A 13,791-nucleotide genomic window follows, 5' to 3' on the forward strand; every position below is an offset into this window, starting at 1 on the left:
TTAAAATGCACACTGTCCAAAAACAATACCCAGCTCTCAGGGCGGATGTGGCAGAACACCCATTTACCTCATATATGCAAAGCACAAACGAAAGAACAAGATGTGACTGCAACTTAAAGAAAACACACATAAGTCACGCTGACGACATGTTTTCTCATGTGAATTTGATCACAGATACAGAGAGTTCCGCGCTTCTGATTGGCTGCAGGAATCGGAGTACCTCCCCTTTAAATGGAGGGCCTCTCGCCCCGGGGCGTGGCCACAGTGAAAACGAGGGTATATGTTTATCTGTTTGCTAGCTTCAGCTTCCAGTGGCAAGCTGGCAGAGGTTTTTAGGAATGGTAATTATAACGCGTCGTAAAAATGTCTTTTAAAACAGTGGGCACATTAACACGTACATTATGGGCAAGAGGAAACAAGACCCCTCCTCTGGCCAGATCCCCCAGAGTGAACAGACTTTGTACCACATGCAGGATCTCTGGAGGAAAAAAGCAGGGCCGCGACGGGACAAAAGAGGAAAGTTGCGGCTCAGATTCGGACAGACCAACTGGCAACGCTCCGTCACCCAGCGATCCACTTCACAGATGCACGGCTGGGGACAAGAAGCGAGCCAAGGAGCCGCTGGGTGCTCCTGGTGTCTGTGGTGTGAGGAGACGCTCTTTCACGTCCACCGCAGCTCCAATGGATCAGATCTCGTACCTGTGGACTCGCTACAATGACATGAAACGGCTGGTTCACGGTAAGCAGAGGGCCCCCCCAGCCCACCACCCCTCCTTTTATTTGTCCTAACTTGGGCCCCCCATATCGCGGTTATCCCGCACGTCACCGTGGCAGCCGCTATGGTTCTCTGTTGACGCCGAAGACATTTTGTTCTTTTAGGGATTTCGTTCATCCTCTTTCCAATTTAGCCACAGATGGCACATTAATGCCATGTGTAACACGCATGCAGGAGAAAGTTTTGCACAGCAACCTGTTTAAGATGCATTTGTGCTCACGCGTCAGTTCCTCTGTTTGGCAAGATTTGTTCTTGAAAACAACTCAAGCGGCTGTTGGTGAACGCTGCACGTACACTGTGCGTTTGTGTGTCCTTCTGAAACATGTGTTTGCGCTAAGCATCCCGCTATCCAGCCAAATGTGCACTCACCATTATTTAGGGTTAGGGCCGGTTAACCACAATTCTTAGCTTGATTGTATGTCATCGGATGCATTCTGTAAATGATCTATGTCCTATTTATATTAGCGGTTTTGGCATGCAGGAGGCACAAGTGGGCGTTTAAACAGGTCCCTGCAAATGAGGCATGGAAAAATACTTTATGGAAAAAAAAGAAAGAAACAGAGAAAACGAACTTGGGGATTTAGGGTCGGTACAAGTTGTTGTGATGTTATCAAATGCACTGACATGCACGTTAGCTCCATATTATTGCTTTTTGGTTTTTGTTTATTTAGTTCACGTGGGCCAGCCCTGCTTTGCATGTGCAGAACATAATAATAATAATCAGAATAACTGTCAGTCTGCAGCAAACCTGGAAGCTGTGCATTTGAAGGGAGAGTACATGAGCAAAATAAAGTATTAAAAGTAAAGGAACTCTTATGCAGCCTTGTTATAGCGATGTAAACAGCAATGTAATGCTGCGTGTGGGCACAGTTTGGTTTATTTAAAGTACTTTTCTATATTTCTCGAGTGTTTATTCTATAAATATGCGTCACGATTTAACTGCAAATGTTATCTTGATTTACAAAGTAAGTATAGCTGCCAAATAATTGTAGTGTAATAACAAAACACAGCATCTCCCTCTGAAGTGTTCTGGAGTAGAAACATGAAGTAGTGTAAAATGAAAACACTCAAAAGTGTTTAAGACCAGGAGCCTTTTTATATACGTGTGTGTATATATAAGTTTTTTCTAACATACTCTGTTTAAACCACATTTTTTGTTCTCCACATGGTGGGTTTTAATTAAAGCTGGTCACGCATTCTCAATTGGAAATGCAATTTGTCAGATGCAGTCTTTTGAAATGTGACTCGGCATAGAAAGAAAGGTATTTTGTCTGCTCCCAGCAGCAGCCCTCATTGAACTCTGTCACTACAGAGGGGCCATGCCCCACTTTTAGGTCATGTGTGACTCAGTCCTGTGCTCCTGCTGCAGCCAGCGCTGGAGTCCGTCTCTGCAACAAAATGTAAACTGTGTGTTTAATCTGTGCGCATGTGTTAGCTGTGTGACCGTACTCGAGATAGTGTGCAGATAATATGGGAATATTTTCAAAGGCGCAGTGAATGCTGTGCTGCCCGTTATGTTTTCCAGGTTAAGTTGGCAGAAGGTATAATTGTACAAAATGTGCTTTTGGGACGGCCTGAGCTCAGTCAAGTAAAGGGCTAGTCTTAGAAATGCACGTTGCACAACCTCGTGAGCTTGCCAGCTAAACTGGACCGAAAACAGCAGTTACTTCTTTCTCCTCTGCAGAAGCGCACAATCATCAAGTTTCATTACAGAAAGGGTCGTTTACACATTCCCTTTAAATTAAAACATGAGTCAGCTGTAATGAGCCGTCATATCGCGCTCTTAAATCTTGCTTATTCATTGTTGTTTGGTTAATTTGATCTGTGATTCTCAAATTTAAATGAGTCTTTCCCCGTTTGTCTTTCCTGCACCAGACCTGATCCCGCCGGGTGCGTGCAACCTCCTCAACTCCTCCACCATTTACGCGAACAACGAGGTCGACTTGGCTGAAGTGGACATCTATGGCTTCGATTATGACTACACTCTGGCGCAGTATTCCAATGTGCTCAACGCAATGATCTACAACAAAGCCAGAGAATTCCTAATTGAACACTTCAAGGTGTGCTTTGCATCAGTTGTGTCAAACGTGTTTGCTTTGAAACTGATTTTTAAACACAGGCTTATTTAACCTGCTGGTTGTCCTGTTTGACAGTACCCCGAGGGCATTCGCAAGTACGACTACCTTTCTAACTTTGCTGTTCGGGGCCTTCACTATGACATCCAGAAGGTAAAATCTTTTAAACTACACTTTAACCATTGCAGGAGCACAATTGTGCATTTTCTCTGTGCAGCTCATGAAGTGAAACTCAGTTATTTTTGCTCCTCTGTAGGGTCTTTTAATGAAGATAGACGCCTTCCATTACATTGAGCCGGGGACAGTGTACCGGTAAGAAATGAAAGATGGTTTAAGTGAATTGCGGGATAGTGTTATTAGACCCCAGTACATTCATTTGTGTTTGATGTTCCCAGGGGTCTGAGCCCAGTGCCAGATGAGGAGGTCCTTCAGCTCTTTGGTGGGACCTATCATGTCCCCCTGCAGCAGGACAGTGGCTTCTATGGAAAGGTAAAAATTTCTTCTTCTTCTTTTTTTTTTTAAATTTTAATTTGCAGAAGAAACCTAAAAAAATTTAAAATGAAGCCAAATCAGGACATGTTTTTTTTTTTTTTTTGGTGACTTTCTGTTCAAAGTTGATGCTTATTTTTGATCCTTATCATGTCAAACTAATCCGAAATAGCTAGGAGAATTTAAAAAGCACTCAAAACAACAGCTTGGGTTTCAGGAGATTAAGGAAGATATATTGATTTTAAAGTTAAAACACTCCAACTAGACACTCCCTATTAATCACATTAGTTCAGTAGTCCAATAACTTTAAATCAGAGTTTAGTGGAGAACTGTTTTACATTTACCACAGTTCTTGCACTTTGCCTCCAGATTTGTTTTTGTACATTTACTCTCTGTGGAACATGGGTTTGTTTCGGCACAGACGTGAAAGCCTAAGTACTGCCGGATCAGCAAAATATTACAGTTTTATTTGGACCTCCTCAAACAAGGAATTTGGGATTTAATCTGTTGCTGTACACAGATTTACCAAATGTTGGGGTTTTGTACGGCTTTAGCATTACATAAGAACCAAATGGTGAATTTTGTAATCTCATTTCTTCCTTTGTTGTCATGAATCGGTTGGAAGGCAATGTTCCAGTCCCAAAAGAGCTGATTATGAGAACTCTGTGTCAGCACTTTTTGTTTTTTTAGTTCTGTACTCGTTAAGTCAGGGAAATTAGAAAGCTCTGCTGGGTCTGGGAGTCACCAAGCTTTAAACTGACATGTTTGCCCATTAGGAGCAATTTGGGCTCTGAATGTTTTGAATCAGACTCGAATCATTTTCGCCCGATTGAACCTTTTAAGTGGTCTCCTGCAGCAGGAACGGTGCCTCTTTCCATCTGTAACAATCCTGTCCAAAGTAGGTCTCTAATCTCATTTGGTGCAGCTGGACTCTCTTAAGGTACCAGCTTGTTACTAAGTTAGTTGGTCCTACACAGGACTTTTAAACCCATATTTGTTTCAATATAGAATGATATCCAGTGTTTAAACTGATAAAATGTACCATTTTAAGAAATAAAAATTGTCTCCTTTTGAATTTAATAGCAGCACCACATCTCAAAAAGCTGAAAAACTAGAGGAGGAACAGCTAGAGGAGTGTTTTGCAGTTAATTAGGTTAACTTTCAACAGGTCGGTAACAATTTCATCTACAGTGCATGACAACCAAAGATTCAAAGAATATGGATACGTCTTTGTGCATGAGGGACGAGGCTAAAAATCAATATTGGATGCCCATGATGTTCAGCCTCAGGCGGCACTGCATTAAAAACAGGCATGATTCTATAATTGGAAATCAGTGCATGGACTCGTGAACACTTCCAGAAATCATTGTCGGTTAACAAAGTTCACTGTACCATCCACAAATGCAGGTTAAAGCTTTGTCATGCAAAGAAAAGAAGCCATATGTGAACATGATCCAGAATCATTGCTGTCCTTTCCGGGCCAAACTGTTCTGGGGTCAGATGAATCAAAATTTTGAATTCTTGCATTATTCAGCAAGATGTATACTGCATCAATTTACCAGCATGGCTTTGTAGTAGAAGACTCTGGGAGCTGAACTGGCCTACCTGCAGTCCAGACTTTTTACCATCTGAAAACATTTGACTTACCATCATAAGAAAAATAAAACACCACAGACCCAGGACTTTATATCAGATATTTATATTTATATCTATATCAGACAAGAATGAAACAGCAAAAATCCAGCAACTGGTCTTGTCAGTTCCCAGATGTTACGCAGAAGTAAACACAGCCCTGTCTTGACATTTTTGAGACGTTTGGTGTCATCAAATTCAAAATGAACTAAATCTTTTGCTTTCTTTTAATGGCAATTTTTGGCTATGTTTTCTGCGTTCTCCTGTGAATGAAATGTGCGTTTATGAGATTTATAGATTGACTGAAATGAGTAGATGTTTGTCGCTTAGGGACAGTGTCAAAAATGTGGGACAACCAGTAACATGGGCTGTACTCATTTGTTATGTTAATCGTACAATAGCTTAGGACAGATGTCATAATGAGGAAGAACTCTGCAATGAAGTGAAACAGAGCATTAAACAGTGCAAATTGTCCTGTACAGACATTGTGTTCTTCTTATGCATACTTTTTTTTTGTGTGTGTGTCTTCCTCTTTTTGAGAGACTCTGCTGTTCTTCCCTTTCCTGTGTAAGCCAGCCTCTCAACAATCAGTATTCTCTCTGCATTGTCATTGCTGGTGGGTTTCTTGCTGCTAGCTGTGTGACTCTGCTGCATTGCCAAACTCTTGCGCAAATGGACACAAACACAGGACGATAAATTTAGCATCATTGGGTAGTGCTCGTATTGAAAACTGCTCTTAATTTAGTTTTTAAGTTGTTCAAAACACAGTAAAAGGCACATGAAATGTTTGTTAGCTTTGTTTTAAACAAAATAAAGTTAAAATGTCATCTTGTGAGAATCAAACATTAACTTGCATTTTTTTTTTTTTTCCCCCCCCACAGGGACCAAAGGTGAAGCAGTTCATGGATATCTTCTCCATTCCTGAGATGACTCTCTTGGCTGTAGCAAATGACTTCTTCATCACAAACGACATCGAGTATGATCCCGTTCACCTCTTCAAAGACGTCTCTGTGAGTTATGATATGTTTTAATGTCCGTTTCAAAGTCTGGCCTCACTCTGTAGCTCATACCAAGGGAGCATAGGGAGATTGGATTTTTGACTATATCTGTGTTGCGTGCTTCATCGGCTGCACGCTCAGGAATTTGCTGAGCTCCGGAAACGTTTGCAATGGACTCTCTCTGGTAGAGCGAAGAACAATAACAGCTTTTCCTCTTGGTTCTGGGGTGGAAGGTTTTCAATTATACAGCACGCCCACTACTTCATCATAATTTCTCCTCTGAAAATAAGCAAACTGACAGGTCATTAATCATTTCCAAATAATTGGGGTCTTTCTTCCCAAGTGACTGTAATTCAAACTTATCTCATAGTAGGGATCAAAGAAATGTTCTGAACATATTGTGAAAAACATTCATTGGCGTTTAATCCACAGGAAGCAGTCGGCATGGTTCACCTCAAAGGATACATGTACAAATGGATTATGGAAGATCTCGGTAAGACTTCCTTTCACGTCTTTCGGTTTTGTCTGCGCCCTGCTACAAAAACACCAGCAGTTCAATTAATTTTTGTTTTTCTTCGCTTTACAGATAAATTCATTCTCAGAGGGGACGAGACGGATGCTGTTTTGCATCGATTGGCCAGCAACGGAAAGAAACTTTTCCTCATAACCAACAGTCCCTTCAGCTTTGTGTAAGTGTGAGCGACTTGATGGAGTCCACGTCTGCAGTAGTGCACTCTGTCCTAATGCAAAGATAAACACCTCGGAGCTCTGTTACATTTATGCTTCTTGTCTGTGTGCAGCGATAGAGGAATGACGCACATGGTGGGGAAAAACTGGAGAGACTTTTTTGATGTGGTCATCGTGCAGGCAGACAAACCTCACTTCTTCACCGACTGTATCAAGTGAGTAACTCCTTGTAGTCTTTCAGTGTGGCGAATGTGCGCCGGCATCCTTCTCATGAGATGAGGCGCAGTCATTTCAGTGCTCCTGTTTAACAATCTCCAAAACTGTTGCTCTTACAGACCTTTCAGGCGCTTGGATGGTAACGGTGACCTTCGGTGGGAAAAAATCAAGAGTTTGGACAAAGGACAGATTTACAAACAGGTCTGTAATGAAAAAAATGTTCATTGGCCTTTGTGGCATTTGATTTATTTAACTGCTGTGGTTTTTACACATTGAAAAGTCTGCATGTTTTTACTTTTTGTGTTCTGAGTGTCTAATGAGTGTATGTGGTTGATTTTATTGTTTCAGGGAAACCTATTTGACTTCCTCAGACTGACAGGGTGGCGAGGATCAAAAGTTCTGTACTTTGGAGATCATCTTTATAGCGACTTGGCTGTGAGTATCCGAGCACGGTGATCTCATCATGATGAATTGCCGAGTCAGTGTTCTGCATGGTGACTAACCTTTTGTGGTATAGGGATCAGCAGGAATTTTCCTGTGTGGCTTCATTTGACGTCCTTGGTGTGCGATTTAGCAAAGTGAGATTTTTTTTTTTTTTTTTTTTTTTTAGCTTTGATGGTTCACATCATTTGAAAGATACACAAGTACAGAGTATGTGCAGAGATGCGCACGGTGCCAGATGCCATCTGTCTCCACGTATTGCACGACTCTGAAAGTCCTGAGAGCATTTGGGTGGGGTCAGAGCAGACTGTGCAGTGAAAATCTGAAACACTAGATGGCAGTATGAGCGCCACAATTTTTCGTCAGAAATTGAGGACTGTTTTGTGTTACTGTGCAAAGTAAAGGCACACTGTATAAACATATTAACAGCGAATATGTCTGTAATCATGTATCTAATAAATAAGAGAGTAAAACATGGCAACATTTGTTGGATCTTCCAAACAGAAGACAGTCAAAGTGATTAAAAGAGAGTTATTGTGCTCATTTCCAGCTCCACACATTTATTCTGCCTGTTCATAGTTTACAACAATGCTTATTTATAATATTTATAATATCTGGGGCTCTTGTTCCCTTTTCCATTTAAAATGAGCAATTTTAGCTTCTTTCTTTTGGCCAGTTGTCTTTTTGATAGGCAGCCTCTCACAAACAGCAGGTTTTACCAGTGGGTGGGTGGCGCTGCCATGCTCAGGGCACTTTAAAACGCTGTTGTTGTTTCAGTTATAAAGTCCTTTAATTATGTTGGTGTTGGCTCACAGTTGTTGAGCATCCCGCTAAATATCAAATGTTTTTCTAAGGGGAAGAAAAAAAAAGAATAAATTGCTGCATATTTTCTCAATACGCTTTTGTCTTTTGTTGCAGGACCTCATGTTGAGACATGGCTGGCGCACAGCAGCCATCGTACCTGAACTGGAGCAGGAAACCAAAGTGGTGAGCACAGACCGGTATGGAATGAACCTCACCTGGATGCAGGCTTTAACTGGCTTGATGGAGCGCCTGCAGGTGAGAGTTAATCCTTGAGCTGTTGGGACATTATATTCTGCTTGCACTCACGCATGGCAAACACTCACATACCTGAAATGATAACACATGATAACATGTTGACAGAACACAATGTTAAAAGAAAAAAAACCAAACTGTTCAGATTCCAGCGTGAGAGTCCACGTGCTTACAATCCTGTTAACGTGTTATTGGATTCTTTGTATGAGCTTAAACGAGACAAAAAAACTGCAGTTAAGACAACTTTTGAACTTTAGTTGTTGTTTGTCCCTACTGTTGAACTCAGACTCAACTTATCTAAGGGACAAAATTTATTGTTTCTTCTCCATATTTATGTTTTTGAAGAGCTAAATTTATTCATATTGTTCTTTAATGTCCTAGACACACAGAGATCCCGTGTCTAAACAAGTTTTTCTGGAATGGCAGAAGGAAAGAGAGGAACTCAGGTGAGTCTTATCATCTTAATCACGGTCTTAATCTTTAAAAGCACCTCCCAGTGTTCCCAGTGATGTTGTTTAACAAGTCTGCACAGTACAAACACTGGCTCAAATGGAAAATTTCAGTTTTTGCTGTACTATATATCTCAGTTAAAGCATCCAAGTATATTAGTTCTACCTATCTTAAATGTGAACAGATATGATAATAACATTTGATATGACAGCGCTTGAGCTAGAGTTACTTTTTTGAGGAGTTTTCACTTCTCCTTGCTTCTACCACTTCTTGTTATTTCACAACTTTGACATATTCATACATGTACAATGTCATAACTTTTATCACACTTTTTTTACATGCTAGGGTGATGACGAAGAACCTGTTCAACCCTCAGTTTGGCAGCATCTTCAGAACGTGTCACAACCCCACCTACTTCTCCAGACGCCTGTGTCGCTTCTCAGACCTCTACATGATGTCACTGAGCTGTCTTTTGAATTATGACCTCTCGTACACTTTCTACCCCCGCCGCACCCCTCTGCAGCATGAAGCTCCTCTGTGGATGGACCAGCTGTGCACAGGCTGCATGAAAACCCCTTTCCTAGAGGAGATGTCTCACATCCGATGAGAGCCAGAATCTCATAAGTGACTGATAAGATTTTATGTTTTTTAAAGCCTGGCAAACACTTAGCCTGAGGATGTCTTACCTAGCAGGGTTTCCTTTTAATCTAAGGAGAGGCTGCACAGCTCACTCCGAAGGGCACAGTTCTTTTGTTCAAAATAGTGAGCACTTTCCCCGTAAATCCCCTGGAGGGTGCCGTGTATGTAGCTCATGTCCAGAGAGCATTTAAATACCTTGCGTTAAAAGATCAACAGACACTGTGGTTTCTTCCTGTAGCTAACTGTGGAAGTCTTTCAATACAATGCTACGCCGCACAATTTAAACAAATAAAGAACTACAAGTTTTATTGATGGTGTTATTTTATTAAGCTCTTTGTATTCTCTACCAGTGGGTTTCGAGCTTTGTTTCGGACACAAAGGGGCAAATCAGAAGTTCAAAGCACTCCTGTATTTATCTCTACACAAAGCACTCTGTCATGTGACTTGTTCTTCACTCTTTTGTCATACAAAACACTTTTGACAGCACATTTACCATGTGTGGACTTAAAAGCTCCTTGTTGCATTCACTTTGTCAGATACTTTCCTATAATCCAACAAATGCTCCTGCTGTGTCCGATGCAGGTTCAGCACTCTTTACTGTTTTATTAAGGTTGGGTTGCCCGGTGGTGGTTGGCTCTATATGAAAGTAACAGTTCTTTCTCTATTAAGCTCGTCATTGCGCCTTTGATGTATCATGCTCGCATAAATTCCACTCTATTGCAACTGCATGAATTTACTTTTTTTAATAGGTAGACATGGAAAATGAACTACTGATTTTGAACTTTTTGTGCAATTTGTATATTGTAATAATAATGCATAGCTATTAAAAAGAGATGACTCGCTGAAGTTCAAACCAAGCATCAGAAGAAGGAAGAAAAACGATTTAAGTGACTGTTGAATGATTGTTGGTGCCAGAAAAGAAAAGTTTGATTATTTTAGAAACTGTTACTAGGAATTTCCCACACAACCATGTCCAGGGTTTGCAGAGAACGATAGAGGAAAATATCCAGTGAGCGGCAGGTCTCTGACAGAGGAAGGCTTTTTGATGTCAGACGTCAGAGAAGAAATCCTAAACTGCGTCGAACGAAAGGTAACAGTAACTCAGATAACAACTTACTCCACTCAAAGTATGCAGAGAAGCATTTCTGAACACTTAAAGTATCCAGCCTTGAAGAAAATAGGCTATAGCTGCTCACCAAAATTGGACAATAGAAGAAATAGAATATTTAGATGCTAGGATCAGAATTTGGTATAAAAAAAAACACAAACATGAAACTTGGCTCAATCCTCCCTTGTAAAAGTTCAAGCTGGTGCTAGTGGTGTGGGGGATTATTATTTTTATTTTTTTGCACATTTTTTGGGCCCTGAGTGTCATTTGAATTACACAGCCTACCTGAGTGCAGCTGCTGAGCATGTCCACCCCTTTATGAATGAAAAAACATTGAAGTTGGTTGTGCTGGCACGGAAAACATTCAATGTAGTGTGCCCATTTAAACACAGAAGGCAGTTCCAAAGATTATAATTTGGTAGATTTAACAAATAGATGGATTCTTTCTATTGATTCAAACAAGAATGAAACAGAAAATGACAACTAAGAAGTGCTATCACTGCTACTGAAGTGATTCAGTAAATGAGGAACATTTATGCCACAAATGCATTCAGTTTTTTTTAATTAACAGTACGGTGATCCAGTGTAACACAACCATGCATTCAAGTGAGAAACTATCTCTTTACATTGCACGGTAATCACTTAAAAGGTTCAGCAGTCTCCTTAACTTACAGGCTCTTTCTTCTCAGCCTTGTGGTAACGAGGTAAGAGGTCTACCAGGCGAAAGAGGTGGAGTTATATAGACTTCGGGGTGTGTCCTACAGACCGACAAGGAGCAGGATACATGCTGTATGCTGGTGTCATGAAGGTGGAAAGGGTTTAGATGTGATTTTAACGATGACAAAGTGTACCCATTCTTTGATGGCTGTTTCCAGCAGGACAAACACACTATGCCACAAAACTCAATCAACTAAAATCGGGTTAAGTTGTTCGATGTGCTCAAATGACCGGATCTCAATCCAACAAAGGACACTTGGCATGTGGTGAAACTCTGGAAGAGATTCAGTGTGCACCAAAATCTCTGAGGAGTGAATTAAGGCAGTACCTACAAGGTGTACTTGTAGGTAAAGTGTGCCGTGAGTGTATTTTCTCCTACAAATTTTCTTGCACCAAATAGCCCATTGGTCGTTTGGTTGCTAGGCAGCGCACCATCCATTCATCTTCAGTGTAGTCCGCATCACACATTCATTCACTTCCAGCCGTCTGCCAGAAGACAACAGCAAAGGTACTGTACTCTGATATGCTACTCCCCACGTTTCTGTCGTTAGCGTGTGGCCGAGGTGCAGGACACTTATAGCCGATATCAAACAGCCGGGCTAGTATAGCATATAGTCAGGGCTAGTATAGCGGTCCTTGTTCAAGTTTTGTCACGCTGTCCCGTCCTGGAATCAGCTGTGTAACTGCCGACACTTAGCGTGGATCTGCATTGTACGTTTGTGTGAGTAATACATGTTCTGTATTTACAGCATAAAACTAATTTTAAGAGACTCAAAACACTGTGTGCAACACGAATAAGTAAAATGTAAAATTGTAATAACAAAATGTGGAATACACAAGCAGGGGTTCAGCGTTTATGTGATCATCCGTCCTAGCAGGAGTCAGGCTTTGATTTTGTTAGTATGAGAGAATTTTATGTGTTATTATCACTTTCTTCTGGGTTGTTGCTGCTGTATCTTCAGTTACGATGCATTTTTAAGCACCTTTTCTGTTCTTTTCTGTTTATAGATCTTTGAGGCATTTGATGGAAAATGACATTTTCTCTTGATCCATTTAACTTCTTTTTTCCTGTCGGAGAAGTCCTGAGTGTGTGTTGTCTGACCCTCCAGCATGAGTAATGGACTTCATCTTCTTGCACATCACCACCTCATTTGGCTGACTGCTTGTTGGAGGCTGCATATTAAATTCAGTGTTCAGTCTCTTTGGGTGTTTTGTGTGTGTGGATTGAACACACTTTTTGCTGTGTGTGTTGGCGCTTGGCAAATTTGTGAATCGTGAGTGCTAGACTACAAGGCATGATGGTTTACTCCTTTGTGTACCCTTTTTGGAAGACTGCAATAGTGTCACTTTCGCTTCACGAAGCACCGCATGTGACCTACTTTAGAGTGTGTAAAATTAAACTAAGAATAAGTGACAATTCATAGCTTTAAGGGATGGATTGATAATGGCTTTGATCTCTAAACTTTGTGGACTGCATGGAAGACCAGTAAAGACTGGAACCACCTGGTTTACTGACAGAAACACATAAATACATCATAAAGACAAGTGACATGCTGCAGCTATAAATGCTGCATTGCACTGAATACCTCATGTGATCTGTGTTTCTGCGGGGCTGACTGGTGTTTTAGTCTATTTCATGGCTCTGTGCCTTCAGTGAATAATTCTGCATCTGAGCAGAGGAATTTTCTCTGTATTTTTGTTGGCGCTCACCTCTTCTACTTGGGATGTGTTTGGAGTGATGCAATATAGTTTCAATGGGAGTAATCCATTTTGGAGAATTATCGCATGCTAATAAATAGATGTGGTTTAACAGGTAGAAAAGCCTCTGTATAACAATATTTAAAATTAAATGGGTGCACAGATTTCAGATCAGATCAGCTTCACCTGCTCTGTCCTTGCATCCCTTCATCCTTCAGTGCCTCCATCACGCATTTTTCTAGCTACACCAGTCATTCCATTTGCAGCACCATCTTTTCATCCTTTTTTCTTTTATCTTTCTATGCAACATCTTCTCACCTGCAACTCTTTCCATTCACTTCCATGTTCACACCTACCTTGCATTGAATCTTTTTCTTTGCTCTCAGCTGAGTGCCTCTCTGTCTGTCACTACAGTGGCCATGGGAAGCTGTGCACTCAAGTAGTGTGCTCTGGCAGCCAGTCCCACCGTGCAGCAGCCTTTTCTATTATTAAATGTAACAGGACCTTTACTTTCACAGCTTAAGATCTCACTGTAGAAAGATTTCCCAGCACAGATGATGTTCCAGCAAGTAAATCAACAGAAAAAGAAACCCTGAAGCCCCACAGAGAAAACAGACTTACTTGCTTTCCTGTATTTTCATTCTCATTCAGCACATGCATAATAAAACCGCAATATATTTGTTAATTCACGAGGTCTGCACGATATAAAAGAATGGAACTACATTTAGATTTACTGGTTTCTCTTTCAAAAGAAAAAGAAAAAAAAGAAAATGGGATGATGAGCAAAGGGAGGAGACCTCAAGGTAACAA

At 40.9% G+C, this 13,791-nt stretch overlaps 1 protein-coding gene across 1 annotated transcript; it reads left to right on the forward strand.

Annotated features, from left to right (window-relative positions):
- Positions 1–260: 260 nt before the first annotated feature.
- On the forward strand, positions 261–9,766 carry nt5dc2 (5'-nucleotidase domain containing 2). Its single transcript, XM_085260178.1, has 14 exons — positions 261–739; positions 2,651–2,835; positions 2,929–3,003; positions 3,107–3,162; positions 3,246–3,339; positions 5,853–5,981; positions 6,402–6,462; positions 6,556–6,658; positions 6,770–6,871; positions 6,992–7,073; positions 7,221–7,307; positions 8,232–8,372; positions 8,751–8,815; positions 9,165–9,766. Exons 1-14 carry the CDS (start codon positions 364–366, stop codon positions 9,424–9,426), a joined length of 1,818 nt encoding a protein of 605 aa, XP_085116304.1. The 5' UTR covers positions 261–363; the 3' UTR covers positions 9,427–9,766.
- Positions 9,767–13,791: the final 4,025 nt, after the last annotated feature.

The sequence above is a fragment of the Mchenga conophoros genome, linkage group LG20 (genome assembly GCF_057382185.1).
Source record: "Mchenga conophoros isolate Kocher_MC1m ecotype Shallow Benthic linkage group LG20, M_conophoros_male_GT1.1, whole genome shotgun sequence".
Classification (NCBI taxonomy): domain Eukaryota; kingdom Metazoa; phylum Chordata; class Actinopteri; order Cichliformes; family Cichlidae; genus Mchenga; species Mchenga conophoros.

Coding starts and splice junctions, on each gene's coding strand:
- nt5dc2 (XM_085260178.1), top strand. CDS start 364: ATGTCTTTTAAAACAGTGGGCACATTAACACGTACATTATGGGCAAGA. Junction 3,004..3,106: donor TTCACTATGACATCCAGAAG/GTAAAATCTTTT, acceptor GCTCCTCTGTAG/GGTCTTTTAATGAAGATAGA. Junction 5,982..6,401: donor ACCTCTTCAAAGACGTCTCT/GTGAGTTATGAT, acceptor TTTAATCCACAG/GAAGCAGTCGGCATGGTTCA.